At 40.3% G+C, this 18266-nt stretch overlaps 2 protein-coding genes across 2 annotated transcripts; both read right to left on the bottom strand.

Annotated features, from left to right (window-relative positions):
• Positions 1-945: 945 nt before the first annotated feature.
• LOC310952069 (stonustoxin subunit beta-like) lies at positions 946-5726 on the bottom strand (the record flags this gene model as incomplete). Its single annotated transcript, XM_083920556.1, has 4 exons — positions 946-1505; positions 1610-3070; positions 4425-4539; positions 5616-5726. 4 exons carry the CDS (start codon positions 5724-5726, stop codon positions 946-948), a joined length of 2247 nt encoding a protein of 748 aa, XP_083776682.1.
• An 11072-nt stretch (positions 5727-16798) lies between these two features.
• On the bottom strand, positions 16799-17854 carry her3 (hairy-related 3; the record flags this gene model as incomplete). Its single annotated transcript, XM_083920554.1, has 4 exons — positions 16799-17274; positions 17374-17455; positions 17593-17688; positions 17801-17854. The coding sequence occupies 4 exons, from the start codon at positions 17852-17854 to the stop codon at positions 16799-16801; spliced, it is 708 nt and encodes a 235-aa protein (XP_083776680.1).
• Positions 17855-18266: the final 412 nt, after the last annotated feature.

Below are 18266 nucleotides of genomic sequence, written 5' to 3'. Positions count from 1 at the left end.
GACTACCTCCTCCAAACAGAAAAAAAACCAAAACAACCACACACCAGAGTTGCCCCTTGTATTATGAAAAGATGACAATTTTAAAAAACCTACTGAATTAAGCAACAGGCACTTTATCTACCTAATGTCCAAATATGACAAAGAAGATCCATATCCAGCAAAACAAGTTATGCAATTTTTGACATGAACTACGAATATATATTTCAACATACCAGCACACACTATAGAAAATGTGTATCAATATAAGCGTTGCATCTTTATGTATCAATAATTAAAACTGAAATTAGAACATTAAAACAAAGATTTCTGATGTACCAAGCAATGGAAGTTAAAACTGATCATTAAGATATGAAAAACAAACCAGTTTGAGGAGAAGGTTATGCATCGATTAACTAATGCCTAAACAATTACATATGAGTAGGTCTGACCCGAATGCTTCGACCATTGCCATGGTAATTGGCATTCACATTGGTATTTAAATTCATGTTTGGTTTTTTTTTACTTATTACATATGCATTACCCCCAAAAACCCAAACAGCCCCTGAAATAAGATAGGTGGAATAAAGCAGGCTTGGGGTGCAGAAATACAGCTCTTTCTCATTCCCAGGGCATCAAATACTACCGTTTTTTCACGCCCTTAGTGTTTAATGTACATGGCTTTCAAATGTAAATCTTTCGCCGGTGATATTTGACGCTCAGACCAAGTTCTTCACGTAAATACAATCGAATATTTCTCATTAAAGCTTTGAATCCCCAAAATGATATTCGGCCCTAATATTTAGTCACTTTTCTCTATCATCAATCATCTTGGTCCTTTTTGAATGCATGTTTTAAATTTCTGAAGCATGTTCAAGCTTAAATGGAGTTATAAGTTGTTCTTAAAACTTTATATGTGAACCCATATCTCCATCAACAGACCAAGAATCTAACAAGTCATCACTCCTACTATTCCAATGGACTCAGGTAGGCATAATTGCCTTGGTACAAAGCCCAGAGAGCTGGATAAACAGGCTCAGTGAATTTGTTGCGAAAGGTGTGGATGTGACTCAATGTGTTAGAGGACACTTTGTAGTAGGACAGAGTGCCAGCAGGCCAGTCCAGATACACCCCAACTTTGTTGAAGCCAGAGGGACAAGGCATTTCCATCTCCTTAACTTTATGGTATGCCCTAAGAGAGAGATTACTTGATGCTTCCCAAGAAGATTTGCCAAAAGCCCATGATTCCTCATTGTCTCCCATCTCTGTATTTGAATTCTTTCCTTTTCTTTGAATTCCACTGTATGCTACACAAATATAAACAGACTCCTTCGAACTACCACTCCACTCTACCTCCCAGTAATGGCGCCCAGATAACTTCTCTTTGCACAACACTTGGGGCTGTAGATCAAATCTCTCTCTGTTATCAGGATATGACTGTGACGCTCCATGTGTTATCTTCTTGTTTCCCTCAGACAGAGTGAGATTGTGGTTTGCAGTGTTTGGGTCCAGGTTGAGATCACAGGCGTCTGATGGAGAGACCCAAAACCAAATTTGTTATTAGACAGATGGCCAAGCACAGATACTAGTACTGCATATTTTTGACTCAAGAAAAGCAAGACAAATGACTTACAAGAGAGAATAGTTTTTCTGTCTGTGATAGTTTCCACAGGAGGGAGATCAGGTTTTGAATAATCTTCAGTGACCAGGATTCCTTCATTGTAATGGTAGATGGTTGCGCCGATGTAATTCGAATTTTCAACGGCTGCTATGAGGAAACGGAATCGGGGGTTGTTCTTCATGTTTTTGGCTAAGGCACTAAATTCTTTGGCTTTTTCTCTCATCTTGATTAAAACATCATTTGAGAAGTACCATGGATCTTTCATGTTGCATTCTGATTTAGATGTTTCCAAGTAGTTTTCCATCTCATCCAGACAGGGGTCAGCAATGTCCAGGGAGGTGAAAACAAAGCACATAGAATCTACACCTGGAGAAAAAACTTCTTTGTCCAGTTGTGACCGACTTGTAACAATCTTCGTTCCCTCCATGATATTTACGCAGAAGCCGATGATGTTCATTTCTCTCTCTTTACGATCCAGCCACTTGCTTAGGCTTTCGTGACTGAATGGTGAATGGTCTCTCTCTTCAAACTGTTGTTTTAATGAGCTCTCATCTTCTTTACCTTCGCGGATGGAGGGAAGTTCCTCCGCCATGGCCTGCTTGAGGTTGGTTACATAGTAACCACAGAATTTTTTGAGAGAGCTCAACTCTTTTCTAATCTGTGGAAATTTCTCTGCCACTTCCTCTTCCAGTGAATCGTTGCATCTCATTTCCATTTCCCTTAAATCTTCTAGAGCATCCTGCATCTCCCTCACTAGTTCATTGCTGATCCCTTTCATCAGGTCAGGAGCATCGGAATCAAAGCTATTCAGTGGCATGAGCCAGACTTTCATTGGAACAACTTTGTCTTGATTTTTTCTGAGTAGCGTTGGAAGTTCTATATAGGTCTGAACTGCTTCTTTAAATGTTGCAGGGTTGCTATCAAGAATGAAGTCTCCATAGAATTTGCAGGAGAATTTTTCAGTCATGGCCTTTTCTTTATCAGTCATCTTAAGCTCAGCCTTTCCCTCAATACTAAATGAGGGGATCTTCCTTATCACAGCTTCCATGTTACCCTGTGTGTCCTGAACGCTGCTGGCTTCCACCTTTTCACTGTCAAACACAAAGAAAGCATCTGCCCCATAGAGGATCCCTGTGACGACATGTGTTGCCATGCCCTTCTTGATAACATCTACCTGTTGGGTCTGCGCAGTTTTAAGGTCATTCACTGCCAACTGCTTGAATATGGTGGTAGCTTTATACTGACAGGTCACTCTGCTCTGGTTCTTGAATTTCTTCTGATCATTCAGATACTTGGCAGATCCTCCAACTTCAATCAGTCCACCCAGGAAACTGGCCTTCAGAGAAGCTTCAACATCCATCAGAGAGGACTTGGATTCAATGGTATCAGATGTAGATATGTTAAATTTACTGTAGGGCTTAGGGCTTTCAATTGTGTTCTGTTGTAGAGTTTGAGTATCCCACAATGTCAAACCTATAGAAATGGGAGCACATCAATTATCTAAATAAGCAGATGATAAATCATCTTGTCTTCATAAAGACACAGAAAATATCAATCATTCAGATTTTTTCATGTTGCAGCTTCTTATCCTGCTAGCAGTTCTCTAAACAGCTACGATATTTATTGCTGTATTAATCATTGGAAACTAACTAAATGAATAATAGAATTATGAAATTTGGGGTGAAGGGTAAGATTATACAACAGGACCAGGGGCCTCATCTATAAAGCTTGCTGTGCCGAAAAACCTTGCGTAGACAGGCAGAGATGTGCGGTAAAATATGCGTTGGCAAACGTTATTTGTAGAAAAGAAAATACAGCTGTCAAGAGTAAAAACACACACATTAACTTTTAAAATAATTGGTTGTGAATGTATTTCACACTGTATAAAGCCTAGTTGTGGATAGGCTATACTAATTCAGGACTGTATTGTTGGCACGCAGTGAAGATACTTTAGATTCAGTTGGTGAGTTGTTTTGGCATTCATTTACTTTGCCAGCTAAACAGCCACTCACCTGAACACATCTTAACAGTTGGGCTACATGTGCTGTGGATTGCGCTAACTGTAATTCCAGTATGACTACTTTAAGTTACATGAGCCTGAGTGTGAGTCTATTATATGTGCCTCAGGATGAATAGGTGAGGTTAACAGCAACATGTTATGGGCAGGTTTAGGGCAACACTGCAGGGATGTCAACGCATTAGTAGAAAGGCAAATGTTTTTTGTTCTCACTGCTTAAAGGCATGGGCCAGGAACACTGACTGGCTTGAGGATATACCTTGTGGCACGGTAGTGGAAAGACAGCTAATTAAGCAGTAGAGCAACAGGGGCTCACATCTAATAGAAATAGCTTTTTATGGCTAGCAGTTTATTCTCTCTGACGTGTTCAGTCTGTCAATCTCCTTCACCACAACGGGGAGAGTTGCTGCACCTCCCCCAGCATCAGTGGTCGTCCCTACTTTTTCATAAATTAATTAGGTCTAAATGTTGGAGTTTGACTCATCTTTAGGGGGTATGACACGATGTGTTTAATGTATAGATATGTAAAATGGTTCCATGCATGTAATTATGGGCAGATTTTCTGCAACAATTAGTGTTATTTAATATATCACAGAATCATATATCACTCACTAGTATATCCTGCATCCCTGCAATAATTAGCTTATGAATGGTCACAACTACACGATAGAATTATAATGCTTTAGCTATTTTTATAGTGTGTGTGAATGCTGACTAAGTGAGGTTGAATAGTCTCACTGCGCAGTTATTTTTAGTGGTAGATGGCAGATGTGCTTTAAAATGTTTGATAAGAACTTAGGCAAGACTAACCTGGGATCAGCTCATCACTCCGAGCATCATAGAGCATTCCCATGGTGAAGGGTCGACCCAGGGCAGCAACGCTCAGGAGTTCTGTGGAAATCGCGTCTGAGGCCATTTCTCCAACCTGTTGAGAAAAGAGACCACACAGACATCAATACTTAATTCGTTCTATAGAGTTGATTAAAGTAGTGTTGAAAGTATTATACACTGGAAGTCAACTATTGTCTGGAAACACACACAGTAAGGATAACAAACATAAGATAGAGACATATAGTCTACTATTCTTAGAAATACAGTTAATCCTTGTACACTAGTCTGACACTGATTTACACAGTACAGTGACTTTATGAAGGTAAAATAAATTTAAGTCCCCCTCTGTCTCTGTCTACCCAGTTGGTCCTTACCTGGTGAAGTTGTGTAGATCAGCTGAGGTTTGTGAGAGTCTTATTGACGTTCAGCAGGAGCTTCTAGTGTGATGGTCTGTGTTGCTGTGATGTTATTTATACCCTGTCAGAAATTCTCTTCTCCTCACTTCTCCCATGACACACCTCAACATACCTTTACTACAGCCCCCAGGCGTTAAGGCCTGGGGGCTGTAGTAAATTTTGTTCTGTGACAAATTTGTTAATGAGAAAGGCAAGAACAGGTGTGGTCCTTGTGCAATAGCAGAGTTTGTATGCAAATTTCTGTCACCTGAAGGGAATCTTAAGACAATTTGTGAATATTTAATGTCATAGCCACATCTGAAACCTGGTTCAACATAAAGGCATCAACATGAAAATAAAATAAACCCTTATCATAATAGCTACTGCAAATCAACCTCCACTATTTATCTCCACTATTAACAGGTCACCATATATGGTAATTGGTGAGAGACTATGCATAATAGTATAATTGTAGTAAATAACTTGAGTGGTGAGAAATTTCACTACACTACACACCGTGTGTGTGTGTGTGTGCGCATGTGGGCATGTGGGCATGTTTGCTCTCCACAGGCAGCACAAGTGACTGCAATCAGCACTTAACCCTCCATAAAGCCTCTGAATTCCCCTTCTACTCATTGCCAGATCGTTTTATCAGTTCTAGGTTGTAGTGTGAATCTCGGCTCCCCAGAGCTTGCTCGATTGTCTCTGTGTTTAGCAGTGGATGTTTCACTGTGTTTCTTCAACCTCGCCTCGTGATTTTGTGTTGTTTCATTACTGCCTGGCGGCCTGTGGAGCTACCTGTCTGTGTCCTTCTCTCCTGTGTCTCCACGTCATGTGAGTACGCCAGAGAGACAGACTTCACTGTGCCGCGTCGCAGAGCCGCCATTACCTCCTACCTACCTACCTACCCACCTTCCACCAGAGACACTCGCAGCCCCCACTCGCAAAAGTGACTCCATGTACCACTTTGGATCCCGGAACTACACACCACCCATCCCCCTGCACTTGTGTTGCACTATTGACATTAAAACTTGTCATTTAACTGTTCTCTGAGTTGTGCATTTGGGTCCAGTTCTCGTTCCAAACATAACATTGCTTTGGATAATCATAAAAGCATTGGTTAACACAATACAATACAGTATTTAATTACATAATGTGACCATACATTTCTGTGTTAGCAGAAAAACATAACATTTCAAGAGTTCAGAGATCACCTCAAGATTACTACCACAAAGACCCTAACACATCAATATAAATAATTTATCTCTCAGGCAGAACCCAGGCTGTTCGGTTAGAGGGTTCTGCCTCAAGATTTATTACAAGTTCAAAAGGGGGTCTCACAAGGTTCAATTCTCGGTCCATTATTGTTTACAACATATATAAATAACCTTGGACAGGATGTTTTACACTCAAATTTTAATTTCTAAGCTGATAAAAATAGTCATTTACTGATGCACACGCAAAGGCTGTTGAATATCTTCAACATGCTTTTGACAGAGTACAGGAACAGGTCTGTCATCTGCGACTTGTTTTAAACGTAGAGGAAACCAAGCCTGTGTTCTTCACCACTTCAAAAACAGCAAAATCAGCACTGTCTGAGAAAATATTAAGAAGAAATGGTCAACAAATATAGTTGCTATCTATATATTTAGGATTTTTAATTGATGACCACTTGTCTTTGAAGGAGCACATTTAGTATGTTGTCAAAAAGCTGAAGTCTTGCTTTTCTTTTTATGTAAAACAGAAACTGGTGGAATCTAACTTTTTACCTGTTGTTGGCTATGGAGATCTGCTGTATATGAATGCATCTGCTAATTGTCTTCACATGTTGGATAGCGTATATCACGGGGCACTGAGATTTAGAACACACTGTGGTTCTTTCACTCACCACTGTGTTCTCTACACTAAAGTAAGCTGGATATTTTTATGTGCACGTCGCATCAGTCACTGGTCAATGTTAATTCATTCATTCTGGGTAAAATTCCTCTTTATTTATCTTCATCTTTTCTCCTTTTAATTTGGAAACATGGAGGTTAATGTCAATGGACATTCTGCAACTGGTTGATCCAAAAGTAAGAACAGAGTTAGGAGTAAGTAGGTTTTTAGCACCTGTTGGTTGGAACAATCTTCAAACTGAACTATATCTTCAAAACCTTGTACCCTTGACTGATTTTAAAGATCTGGTGAAAACTGTTGCGTCCAGACTCTCTGTATGCAAGTGTCTTATGTAAGTACGTTTTTATTTGGCTAATTAATAATATAATAATCAATTCCTTAGTTGTTGTTTTTATACTGTAACTGTATTGCTGCTGTCTTGGCCAAGTCTCCCTTGTTGAAGGGACCTGTGATCTCACTGGGACTAACCTGGTTAAATGAAGACTAAATAGAATAAAAATAAATGGGTGATGGCGCCCGGATCTTTACACTGGCTTCCTGTCTGCAACAGCTGATTCTGGCGTACTCACCATCCTTATACTCCTATACCTCAGTGCTACCTTCGACACAATATCTTACACCATCCTCTTAGATCGTTTGCCTGGCACTTGAGTCGCTGACATTCCTCTTCAGTGGTTCCACTCTTACCTGTCTGACCATTTGCAGTTTATCCAAGGAGAAAATTACAGGTCCTCACCCTAACCACTCCTCAAAGGTTTTCCACAACGTTCTGTCCTCGGTCCCCTACTCTTCATCATCTACATCATCTACATCCTCCCCCTTGGTAATTTCTCCCATAATTTTGGTATCCACTTCAACTGATATGCCGATGCAACAGCGTATACATTACAAACTCCTTCTACTAACATTCAAAGCTCTTCATAACCAAGCCCCCCATATCGCTCTAATATGCTACACCCTTGTATCCCACCCTGTTCCCTCCGTTCCTCATCTGCTGCCATGCTTTCCACCCCTTCATTCTCACTCACCTCAACGTGATTTATATGTGATTCTATATGTGTTTCTTTCCAATGTTTTTAAATGTTCTGTGTGAAGCACTTGGAATTGCCTTGCTGTTGAATTATGCTATATAATTCAACTTAACTTGACTTTGATGCAGGCGACGGGTGTGTTCATAAAATGCAGCAATACAGACAGGAGACCTGTTCATATGCTCAGCTGTCATTCACACCGTTAGCAAGGACAGCAGTGTGCAGGGTAGTTCAATTAAATTATATTGTAATCAAAGAACAACAACACTTAAGTAACTCTTCTCCAGCAGCGCTGTGATCCAACCACACACCTGTTGTACTGAGGAGCACTAAAGAGTTGTGCGCTCCCCCGCCCAGCAGGACAGGTGTATTTGCGTGTTTGTGGACATATTGTTCTGAATTCCTCCAACATTCTCATGTCAATCACTGCCTTTAACAAACCCTCAAAAAGAAAAAACAAAATACCTTCTGTCACAAGGATGCTCTGAACAGAGAGCTTTGGGCACTTAAAACCCATTTTTTGACACTTCAAATGTCATGCCAAAGCCGGTCCTGACCTCCCTGGGGCCCTAAGCTAAATTAGCAGGGATAGCAGTCTGCAGTGTAGTCGCAAACCTCACTGATAAACCAGAGATTTATCATAGAGAAAAACTATATTGTAATCAAAGAAAGATATAACAACACTTAAGCAACTCATCTCCAGCAGCGCTGTGATCCAACCACACACCTGTTGTACTGTGGAGCACTAAAGAGTTGTGCGCTCCCCCGCCCACAGGTGTATTTGCGTGTTTGTGGACATATTGTTCTAAATTCCTCCAACATTCTCATGTCAAACACTGCCTTTAACAAACCCTCAAAAAGGAATTACAAAATACCTTCTGTCACAACGCTGCTCTGAACAGAGAGCTTTGGGCACTTAAAACCCGTTTTTTGACACTTAAAATGTCGTGCCAAAGCCGCTCTTGACCTCCCTGGGGCCCTAAGCTAAATTAGCAGGGACAGCAGTCTGCAGTGTAGTCGCAAACTTCACTGATAAACCAGAGATTTATCATAGAGAAAAACTATATTGTAATCAAAGAAAGATATAACAACACTTAAGCAAGTGTAGTTTATAAACTTCACTTCTTGTGATTTTATTTATCTACTCTACTACTTATAATTTATTATTCATTTATCCATGCATTGTTATTCCCTTTACATAAACTAAATGGTAAAGATTAATTTATGAATTACATTTTAGTAAACATAGATTGTTCAGAGGGGGGAACTGTAACAGGATTTTTGGGGGAATTTATAATTTTAATACTGTTTAGACCAGAATGAACATGACCCAGTTTTTTGTCACACGGGAGTCATGCAGTCATGACATTATGAGTGCACACAGAAATTATTATTGGTCTACATTACAGCATGATGATATAACTTGTAAGGAACACAGAATAGTGTATGCCGTGACAAGCAGAAATCCTGCATTTCCTGTGATACTGCATTTGCAGGCTGATTGAGAGAGAGTTGCAGTGAAGGTATTGCATGTTGCCGAAGGAGGTTCATATAAACATTTGCATTCACCCTGCCATGTAGCTGTACAAGAGGCCCAACTCCTGCTGCAGAAACATCCCCCAAACCATGACATCAGACCCAAATAAAAAGAAGGTACTCTCACTGAGTGCACGCTGGACCAGTTCTCCTCTGTCCACACAACATGCTTCTCAGCAAAGGCAAGTCTAGCCTTTTGTTTCTTTCTGCTGATGAGAGGTCTGGTCACTGCAGAGTGGGCTTTCAGTCCAAATTGTCTTAAATGACGAGACACTGTGCGCCGAGACATATCCTTGCCCTGTTCAGCACTGAACTTGTGAGCAACTCCAGCTGCATTTCAGAATTAATCAAGTATTCATGAGCTGTTCTCTAATTTTGATCTCCACTGTATATCTTGCCTAGCCCCAGCTCTTGATCGCCTATCTCTTGGACTATCTGTTGACTAAGAAGGTGTGTTTAAATGTATGCATATAGAATTGTACAGGTATGTGCACATTGATCTACTGTATGTATTTTTGCATCTTAGTAGGATCAGAGGATATGGGAGTCACTAGGCCTGGGAGAGCTTTTGTCTGTGATTGCGTCAGTCTATTTGTGTTGTTTTTCTTTATGTCTGTGATAAGGCCTACTTTGAATAAGACATTATTCATCTCAAGGGGTTTATCCATGAACCTATAAAGTGATAAAAGTTCAGCATTGAATTGCCAGGCCAGGGGCCTCATTTATAAAACTGCATAGGATTTGCGTCAATGGTGGTGTACGGACAAAACATAAGACATGCGTGCATATCAATGTTGGGATTTATAAAACAGTGCGCACATTTCCTTTTCTAAATCACAATCAACAAGTGTGCTGCAGCATTTGCAGCTTCATGTCACACCCATAGATGTCTATAAATAGTCAATGAAACGCCGAAAAAATAATATTTATTTATACCGACATCATGACAAATGCAGAGAGGAAAACAAAAAAACATAACACTCAATGTGAAGTTGAAGTTCTTATTGGAGGATTTAGGGTAGTCGACCATAGTGGAAAACACACCTATTACTCACCAAAGTACAGTCTTGTATGCTCAATATATCAACCTTATACATATAATATTTGATCAACAATATAAGTGAATCCATGCTGCATTAATCCAGAGCTCTAACTAAACCTTGATAGAGAAACTAGGTTTTATTTAATTTTGTGCAGATATGTACATAATCTCCACTCTGGCTGGAGTTTTTTTCGTTTTCAGGGGCGAATTCTCTGTTTGTGTGTAAACGAAGGGCATAAACGCAGGAAACTGTCTTTGTGTTACAAAATAACCATGCAAGTGTAAACGGGGCCTAAATGCAATTCAATGTGCAATTTGAGGTGGTGCTAAATGTGGGCTGAGCCAAATGTTTGACTCCCACTCTTACAGTTAGGAGTGGTGGTTCCCCACTCAAGGGCACCACCTGGTGGAGTAAGCTGTTAATCATATTCACAAATACCAACGCTAAAGTAGTTGGACACTGCAGCCTACAAAACATATATCACAAGTACACCCAAGCCATCAAAGCAACAGTTGTTCAGTAGGGATCCTTCCTTTGTACAAACAGAACACCGATGGTATTTCAACATAAAATACAAACATTACTGCCTCAACGTCTTCATTCAGAATCTGCCATCATTATTTGGAAGGCTACTTTAACATTAGAGCATCACAATGTTGGCTCTGAACAGGTCATTGAGAAATTTGGAAATTTTCTTTCAATGACTCATCACCACAGAGACTGCAGCTCAAAATTAATCTACAACATCATATTTGACAAGCTCTCGTTGTATGCCACCATAGCCTTAGCGGCCAAGCGCAGTACTGCAGCACTTTCCTGTTTGTGTGGCGGTCCTGTGCCTGGAAGCACATTTGCCCATTCACTCCCATACATGTGGGGAAGAGGAGATCACCTCCGGAATTTTTTTTTATAGATACCAATTAAAAGGCTCATAATTATCTTGAGACCCTCTACTAAAAAAAATGTACGGGCATAATTTTAGACCCTACCGAAATCGAGTTATGGGCAGGAGAAGGAGGGTGCGCCGCTAAAAAGATCTGCAGTGAAACATATTCAGCAGCTTATGTCCCGTCTCCGTAAAGGCCCATTGCAAGGCCCTGGCAGAGAAACAACTCTTCTGCTCACACTTTTAAAACATTGTGTCCGATGTTTTTTCTATTGTTTTTAATGTTATTTCGTGCTTGGCACTCAGACATGGGCTGGGGAATGCAAAGATCTCTACATCCTATAAGTCATTCTCCTGTTCCAAAAATGGCGGCGTCCTAGGGATCCCCAAAGCAATTTCAGTCAAAACAACTGGACTCGGTTATTTGTCTAGGTAGACGTTTCACCTCTCATCCAAGGGGCTTCCTCAGTTCATGTACGCATCTGACCAGGCTGGGACTGGCCCCACTAACTGGTTTGGAGATCCAGGTATTTAACGTTTCACAAGGCCGATGATGTCACTGGAACCCTTTGTACTCCAAGTGCCAACGACCGTCGTTAGAGTGACAGTCGTTGGTGGGAAGCAGGTTTTGACTTTGTTAGTGTTCCTTTGAGTCTTATCAACAGTCCTTGGAGTCACAGGAGGCCATTTGTGAACAGTTGTTCATTGAGGTTAGACTGTTGAATCTCCTGGGATGGCATGAAAGGGCAGCATTGTAAATTGAAGATAAGTGGTGTCTCAGACCTACTCCTCTGTTTAGCGATGGTTTCTCTACTTTTGCATAGATGGCCTCTTTTACACCTTTTACTCCTCTTCCCCCTGGGGATGAATGGGCACCATTTTTTTCATCCCCTGTCCATTATTTTTTCTACGTCCATGCATTCCCTCTCTAAACGCAAATACGCCACCTTCTTAGTGACGCTGCTGACAGTTTGTCTGCCGTGAAGCTTGTCACTGTCGGTTATGCTGTGGTAACTTGTAATTAGAAATTGGCAGCTTCCAACTTCTGAGTCAGGCTTGTAGTAAGGGCAGAAGTGTATAAGGAATGTGTGTGTATGGATTTAAGAGGGTAACATATAGGGGACGGACCGGAAGTAGAGAGGTGAATGTGTCTCAATAAAGTTAAAAAAAGGGCAAAAAAAAGTCAACACACATAGCAACCGTGAACCTGAAAAAACAGGCTTGCCTGCAATTACATCGTATGGCGAAAGAGGCCGCTGGAGTATGAGTATAAGTATGATGCCCAAACCAAAATCCAATACTAAAACTAGCTTGTGGTATACTTAACAATGGCATACATTTCACCCTGGGGCAAGTTGTCAATCATCACGTGACAGTTTACCCCAGTATACATTATCCAACTGCAGCCCAGCAGAAGACAACTTTGCTAGCTGCTAAAGTTGGTGGTTGTTTGCTCAGCAATGTGTAAACAATGTTTTGATACACTACTTCATACTGTATTAGTAATAATTAAATTGTCATGAATGAAGCCTCTTAAAATGGTTACAAATTGTAAATGAAAGACAGACAATGGGAGCACAACACCCTAACTAATGCTGAGGGATACTCAGCGTAGTAGTAGGCTACTGCCAAATATCAATTACAGAACTGCAAAATTGAGTTTGAAAAGCCTCTACTTTAATACATGTTCTTATTTGTTGCTTAATATAATGTAACAACATGTACCCCACTTAGTGACAACTTACCCAGTAATGTGGCAACATGTCACAAATGCATAATCTGTACATAACCATTTCCAATTCCATAATGAAGTGAGAAGTAAAAATCTAAAGATTATACATTTGTGCACAATAATTTATAGTTTGATTTTATATGGGAAATTATGTGAGATAAACTGTGAAAGTGGAAGCAAAATGTGACAAGATGTTCTCTCTCCCCTACGGTATTTTCCTCTAAAGGTTGTAAGTATAATGCAGGAAATACTCAATGTAAAAGTACCCCAGACATGTACTTAAATACTCTTATAACATATTTGTGTGCACTTGATAAAGATTTAATTGAAAAATATTTTTCGTCTCTTTATTTATACTGCGATATTATTTGAATCTACACTACATATTACATAATACATACCAAATACATTTTATACAATCAATAAAATTAACCAATACAAATTATCAAATTATTCTATCTCTCAATTCATCCTTAGTGCATTACCCACCTGAGATGTATCTGTTTTCTCAAGATTTATGTCTGGTTAATTAAAATAGACTTGGGACCCTTATTTTTCATTAATCTGTATGATCTCGCTATGATTTTACACCCATGTGTTATAGTTATACGAATATCCGCATATTCACACCAAGACAAATTATTGAATGGCATTCAACGAAATCTATTAAGTCCACGGCTGGACTCGAACCCGGCTCCGACCAGCTTCTGCACTGAATATAAACGTCGCCGCGATTTACACCTCCCACTTTTCGAACCTCCCTTCCCTTCGCTTGCTGTTGGCTATTCCAACAATTTTCCCTCTATTTCACCACGATATTAGTTTGATACTGATCATATAACTCAGACATATTTTATCCACTAGTTCTCTGTGTCGACTTTTGACTTACAGTGAGTGCATTCATTTAAACTAGAGCTCGGCCTTGTCCTCTGATGCAGGTGTCCCTAATCGGCCGATTTTGCACCGCAGCCCCTGCTGTGTAACGCTTCGTGGGCGGCGCTGTCTGTTGTCCCGAGTTGCCCGCAACAGTGAGCATGTTCACGGCTGTTTGTAAGAGCCAAGTCCACGGTGTGCTGTCGGTCTCGCTGGAAACAGCGTGGGACCATTGTAGGACTACGGTGTATGGTTCATGCTTAATTGTGAGTCTTGGTGAGTTACATACTGGATGTTTTAATTGCACAAGTCATCAAGTGACACCCACAATATGAGACTTGCATCAGTTGTGCTGGACCTGTCCTGTCAAGTACTGAGGGCTTCGGAGCGCACTTCATCCACGTCTGCTCTCTAAAGCGCGCCTGATTGGGCCCAGTCTAATGCTAATAACGTATTCTCTCCCTCCCTTCGGTTCTCAGCTCTAATATGCGTCGCTATTATATTGGCAAACCAAACGGTGACTTAAACAATGCTGAGTAGAGTTCATAGAAATTCTTAGAAAAGGTTTAAGTGCATTCAGTGTGGACGTCACGTGGCATTGCCTTCCTTGAATAAAACAAACTTTTCTTGCACCATGAGCTTCGGGTTGGTCTCATCAGAAAAAGCAGCTTTGACTTTGTGAGAAGAAAGTATTAAGAGGATTTACAGACATGCGGGGATTATGAGCCGAACAGACCGAACAAAAACCTGAAATAACACACACTCGCCATGAGTGGTTTGGAGCTGTGAGTTTAGTTGATATTTTGGGGGCAAAAAAACCCCCCAAAAACCTTGAACCAGTCAGTGTGTGCCTACTTTTTGTCCCCTCTTTTACTGGGCAGCAGTGTCTTTTCAGCGTGCACCATCTGAAAGAGCTGTGGGCGTTTCAGCGATTCTCCTCGCTGTAAGGTGCCATCCTTTCCAGCGCTGCTCCTTAAGAATGGAGAGACACTTTATGACATCCCTGCCAAAGCAGCGGAAGAAAACTATAGGGCACTTTAAAAGCGCTGGCTTACTGACAGGTTTGCGGTCTTGCGCATATGGCTCAGCCTATAGCCCGACAGCAGGCCTGTATAGCTGCAACAGGTCGTGAGACTGTGTTGGCACGTCATTCAGTATACCCAAAACACCGCAAACTATAGAAGTATAAATACTAAGTTAGGGTATGTAATAGGTCTACTGCTATAGCCTACTACACTAACACTTATAATATAAAAGTCCGTTATCCAAAAGGCTGCCCTAGCTTCAATTTATTTAATTTTCATGTCTTGCAGAGTTAACTGTAATCGTGGTTTAATTTTAAAAAGTGAACATGATTAGTATAAATGTTATGAATAAGCAGCAATAGAATTATTTTTTGGGGGCCTATCTGTATTCTAAATCACGTTTTAGAAGAGCTGAAAGCAATCAAACCGACACAGATTTAATTTCGACTTCGATCACTAATTAAATTCCATTGTTTCCAACATTGTTTTTCTTCTTCAAATTATTATACAGCGTCTCTGAGTCCAGAGGAGACAGAGAGGAGAGCATGGCGTGTAATCAGTAGCCTGTAGCAGAAAATTGTTGCGCTGTCCGACAAGCATCTGATTTCCCCGCCACTGATTCGGTACTTATGCGTGAAACCAGAGAAGAATGGAAGAAATGACAGTCAAAACCCCACCTTCCTGGATCTTTTTTTCCCCCGTAAGTCAACCCCACAAACGTGTTTCTTATTTCTTTAACACTTTAGGGTACAAATCATAATGCTTAACTAAAGCCTGTCTAGAAGCTGAGACATATTCTCATAGAAATAACAAGCTTTGTTTCCAGTCGATTCTGCTCTAATTTGTCAATTAGTACCTAATGGATGATTTTGGTTAAAGTGCATAATTCTCTATGTACTACAACCAAGTTATTTAACCAATGATAACCAGTAGTAGTAGTAGTAGTAGTAGTAGTAGTAGTAGTAGTAGTAGTAATAATGATCATCATGAACAAGTTATTGTTGAATGACACAAGTTTGAAAATGAAAACGACACTCGGGAGGAGAATAATGCGCTACAACCAAAATAATCTATTACGTGCCAATTATCAAATTCGAGGAGAATGGACTGGAAATAAATCTTAATATTTTATGCGTGTTTGTTCTCCTTCCAGAGAGGCTGAGCGAAAACATACGTCTGAAATAAATTAGTATTATTATGTAATTGGAATCCAGCTAACCTGTTCACAAATCAATCAATATGAAAAGTGACTGTGAATTAGCATTCCTTAATTGATAATTGTGAACTATTCACATGAAGTCATAGTGACTCGATCAGTTATAAATGGTGAGGGACAGGAATTCATAAAACATCCTGAAATAATAAATGCATGGAATCATTATGCGCACTCACTTAAGTATAGGATTTTCACCCTTATTAGAAGGTGTCACCCTTTATGGTGAACATATTCGATGTATTGCAAACACAACCCCAGTGCAGTATGAATTTATTAAATGTTTAACAAACTTTGACAATGTGAGAGATTTTAATTCCGTGCACACATCTACTTTGACCATGTAAAAAGAAAACAAAATGCACCTTTTGAGGCTCAAATGTCGTTACAGCTTCAGCGCGCATATATATTTAGCTTTTAATTTTATATCGACGATAAATCATGCTTTCAATCTCTTTTTATAGTGTCTAAAAATAAATATTTGACTCTAGAGTTCAGCCATAACTTGCTTAATATAACAAATAAACGACCCACTTTAACATTCTACGGTTCAGATCTATACAGTTTTTTATACCGTTTTAACAAACAAGACAACAGGTTCTTTCTTTCTTCACTTTTATTAAGAAAATAAAACATACATTAAAACCTATAATAGCATATTGTGGTATTCTATACAGTGCAATTATAAACATTCAGTCAAGCTATGATAAAGGGCATCTAGCTCTACCAAGGCCGCCAGACATTGTGCTGGGTGTTTGCGACTTCATTCCTGTGACTGACAGAGGAAACCCCCCTATTACTGGAACTTTTTTCATGACTATGTTGTGTGGAAGCCGCAACAATGCCACCTTGTTTGAGTCCAGGTGACTGTCGTGGGTCTCCACTCGGTAACAAGGGAGACGTGTTTGTACTGTGGTGCTTCAGAGCTTTAGACTTGGCCGTTTTTCTCTCCTCAGGTCCAGATGCGGGTGGAATAAGTACCCGCACCTCGTCTGTCTCTGCTTGGCCCGGGCCGCTGTCCAAGGTGCTGAAGACTTCCTCTCGTCCCCGATTGCGGCTGAGTTTACCGGAGAGCTGCGACAACATCCAGCGGTCGCTCCCGCTCAAGTTGTCTGCCATCAGCAGATATTGGTTGACGTTTGCCAGGCAGCTGCGGAAACCAGTTTGATAATCAGAAAACTCGGAAGCAGCGACGGTGCCTGAAAGCAATGCAAAGACATCTTAAGGTAAGAAACACACATAATCAACGCATGTAATTGTGCGTAAAGCTGATGTGACATATCCATTATGATCCTTACATCTCTGGATCTTTTGGAGGTTCCTTAGATGTTTCACAGTGAGCTCCAATATGTCAGCCTTTTCCAGTTTGCGCTTCCGGATCTGAGAAATGAGAAAAAGAGATTGCATTACAAACGTTTTCTAATGAGTAGTGTCATTACTTTAGTTTTAATAAGGTGGTACGAAGTAAACACGAAATCGTGTATTGTGTATTCCACAGTTACACCCTGCATACTTACACTGCTGCTGTAGTGGCTCTCCAGAAGAGATTTTAACTGGTCCAAGCACTTGTTTATGCGAGCTCTTCGTTTCTTTTCCATGAGTGGTTTGGATACCTTTAAGAAAAAGCGAGTGAAATGAATATTGCAGGCAGCACACTTCAGTAATCATGTGGTATTTTATTTCTACCCTTAAGTTCTGTTCATCATAATACCTCATTCTACACACCTTGTTTCCAGCTGTGGGTTTGGACTTTTCTACGCAGTCTGTCGCCGCCACCATTGTGTTAGTCCTTTTCTGATTTCCTCGGAGATAATCCTTTTCCCTCTTTGGCGCACGAATGAAGGAGTTAACCCTGAGTGGATTTATATAGAGACACCCACTTAACATCTCAATGCAAACAGTCCCGCCTGTCCCTTGTGTTCAAGTGACTAACGCTGGCGTCATTTGACAGCCAAAACCAACCAAAAGGCTTAGACGCAACACATAAAATGGAAGAACGAAATAAAAAATATATCTAAAATTGCAGAATATTTTGTATTTTGTATGTATTGTCCCCTGCAATTATTTCTGAATTTGCTTCTTCGGTAACTGTATTCAACCAACAAATGCCTGTTAGCAAATGCAGGCCCTGCAGACTGCAGATGAATACTCAGACATCACAATTTATGCGAATAAGAACTGCAATTCCCCT

This window comes from Echiichthys vipera (genome assembly GCF_963691815.1).
Source record: "Echiichthys vipera genome assembly, chromosome: 9".
NCBI classification, from domain to species: domain Eukaryota; kingdom Metazoa; phylum Chordata; class Actinopteri; order Perciformes; family Trachinidae; genus Echiichthys; species Echiichthys vipera.
Note: the sequence above shows the minus strand (reverse complement) of the source record. Positions and strands in the feature narration are given on the sequence as shown.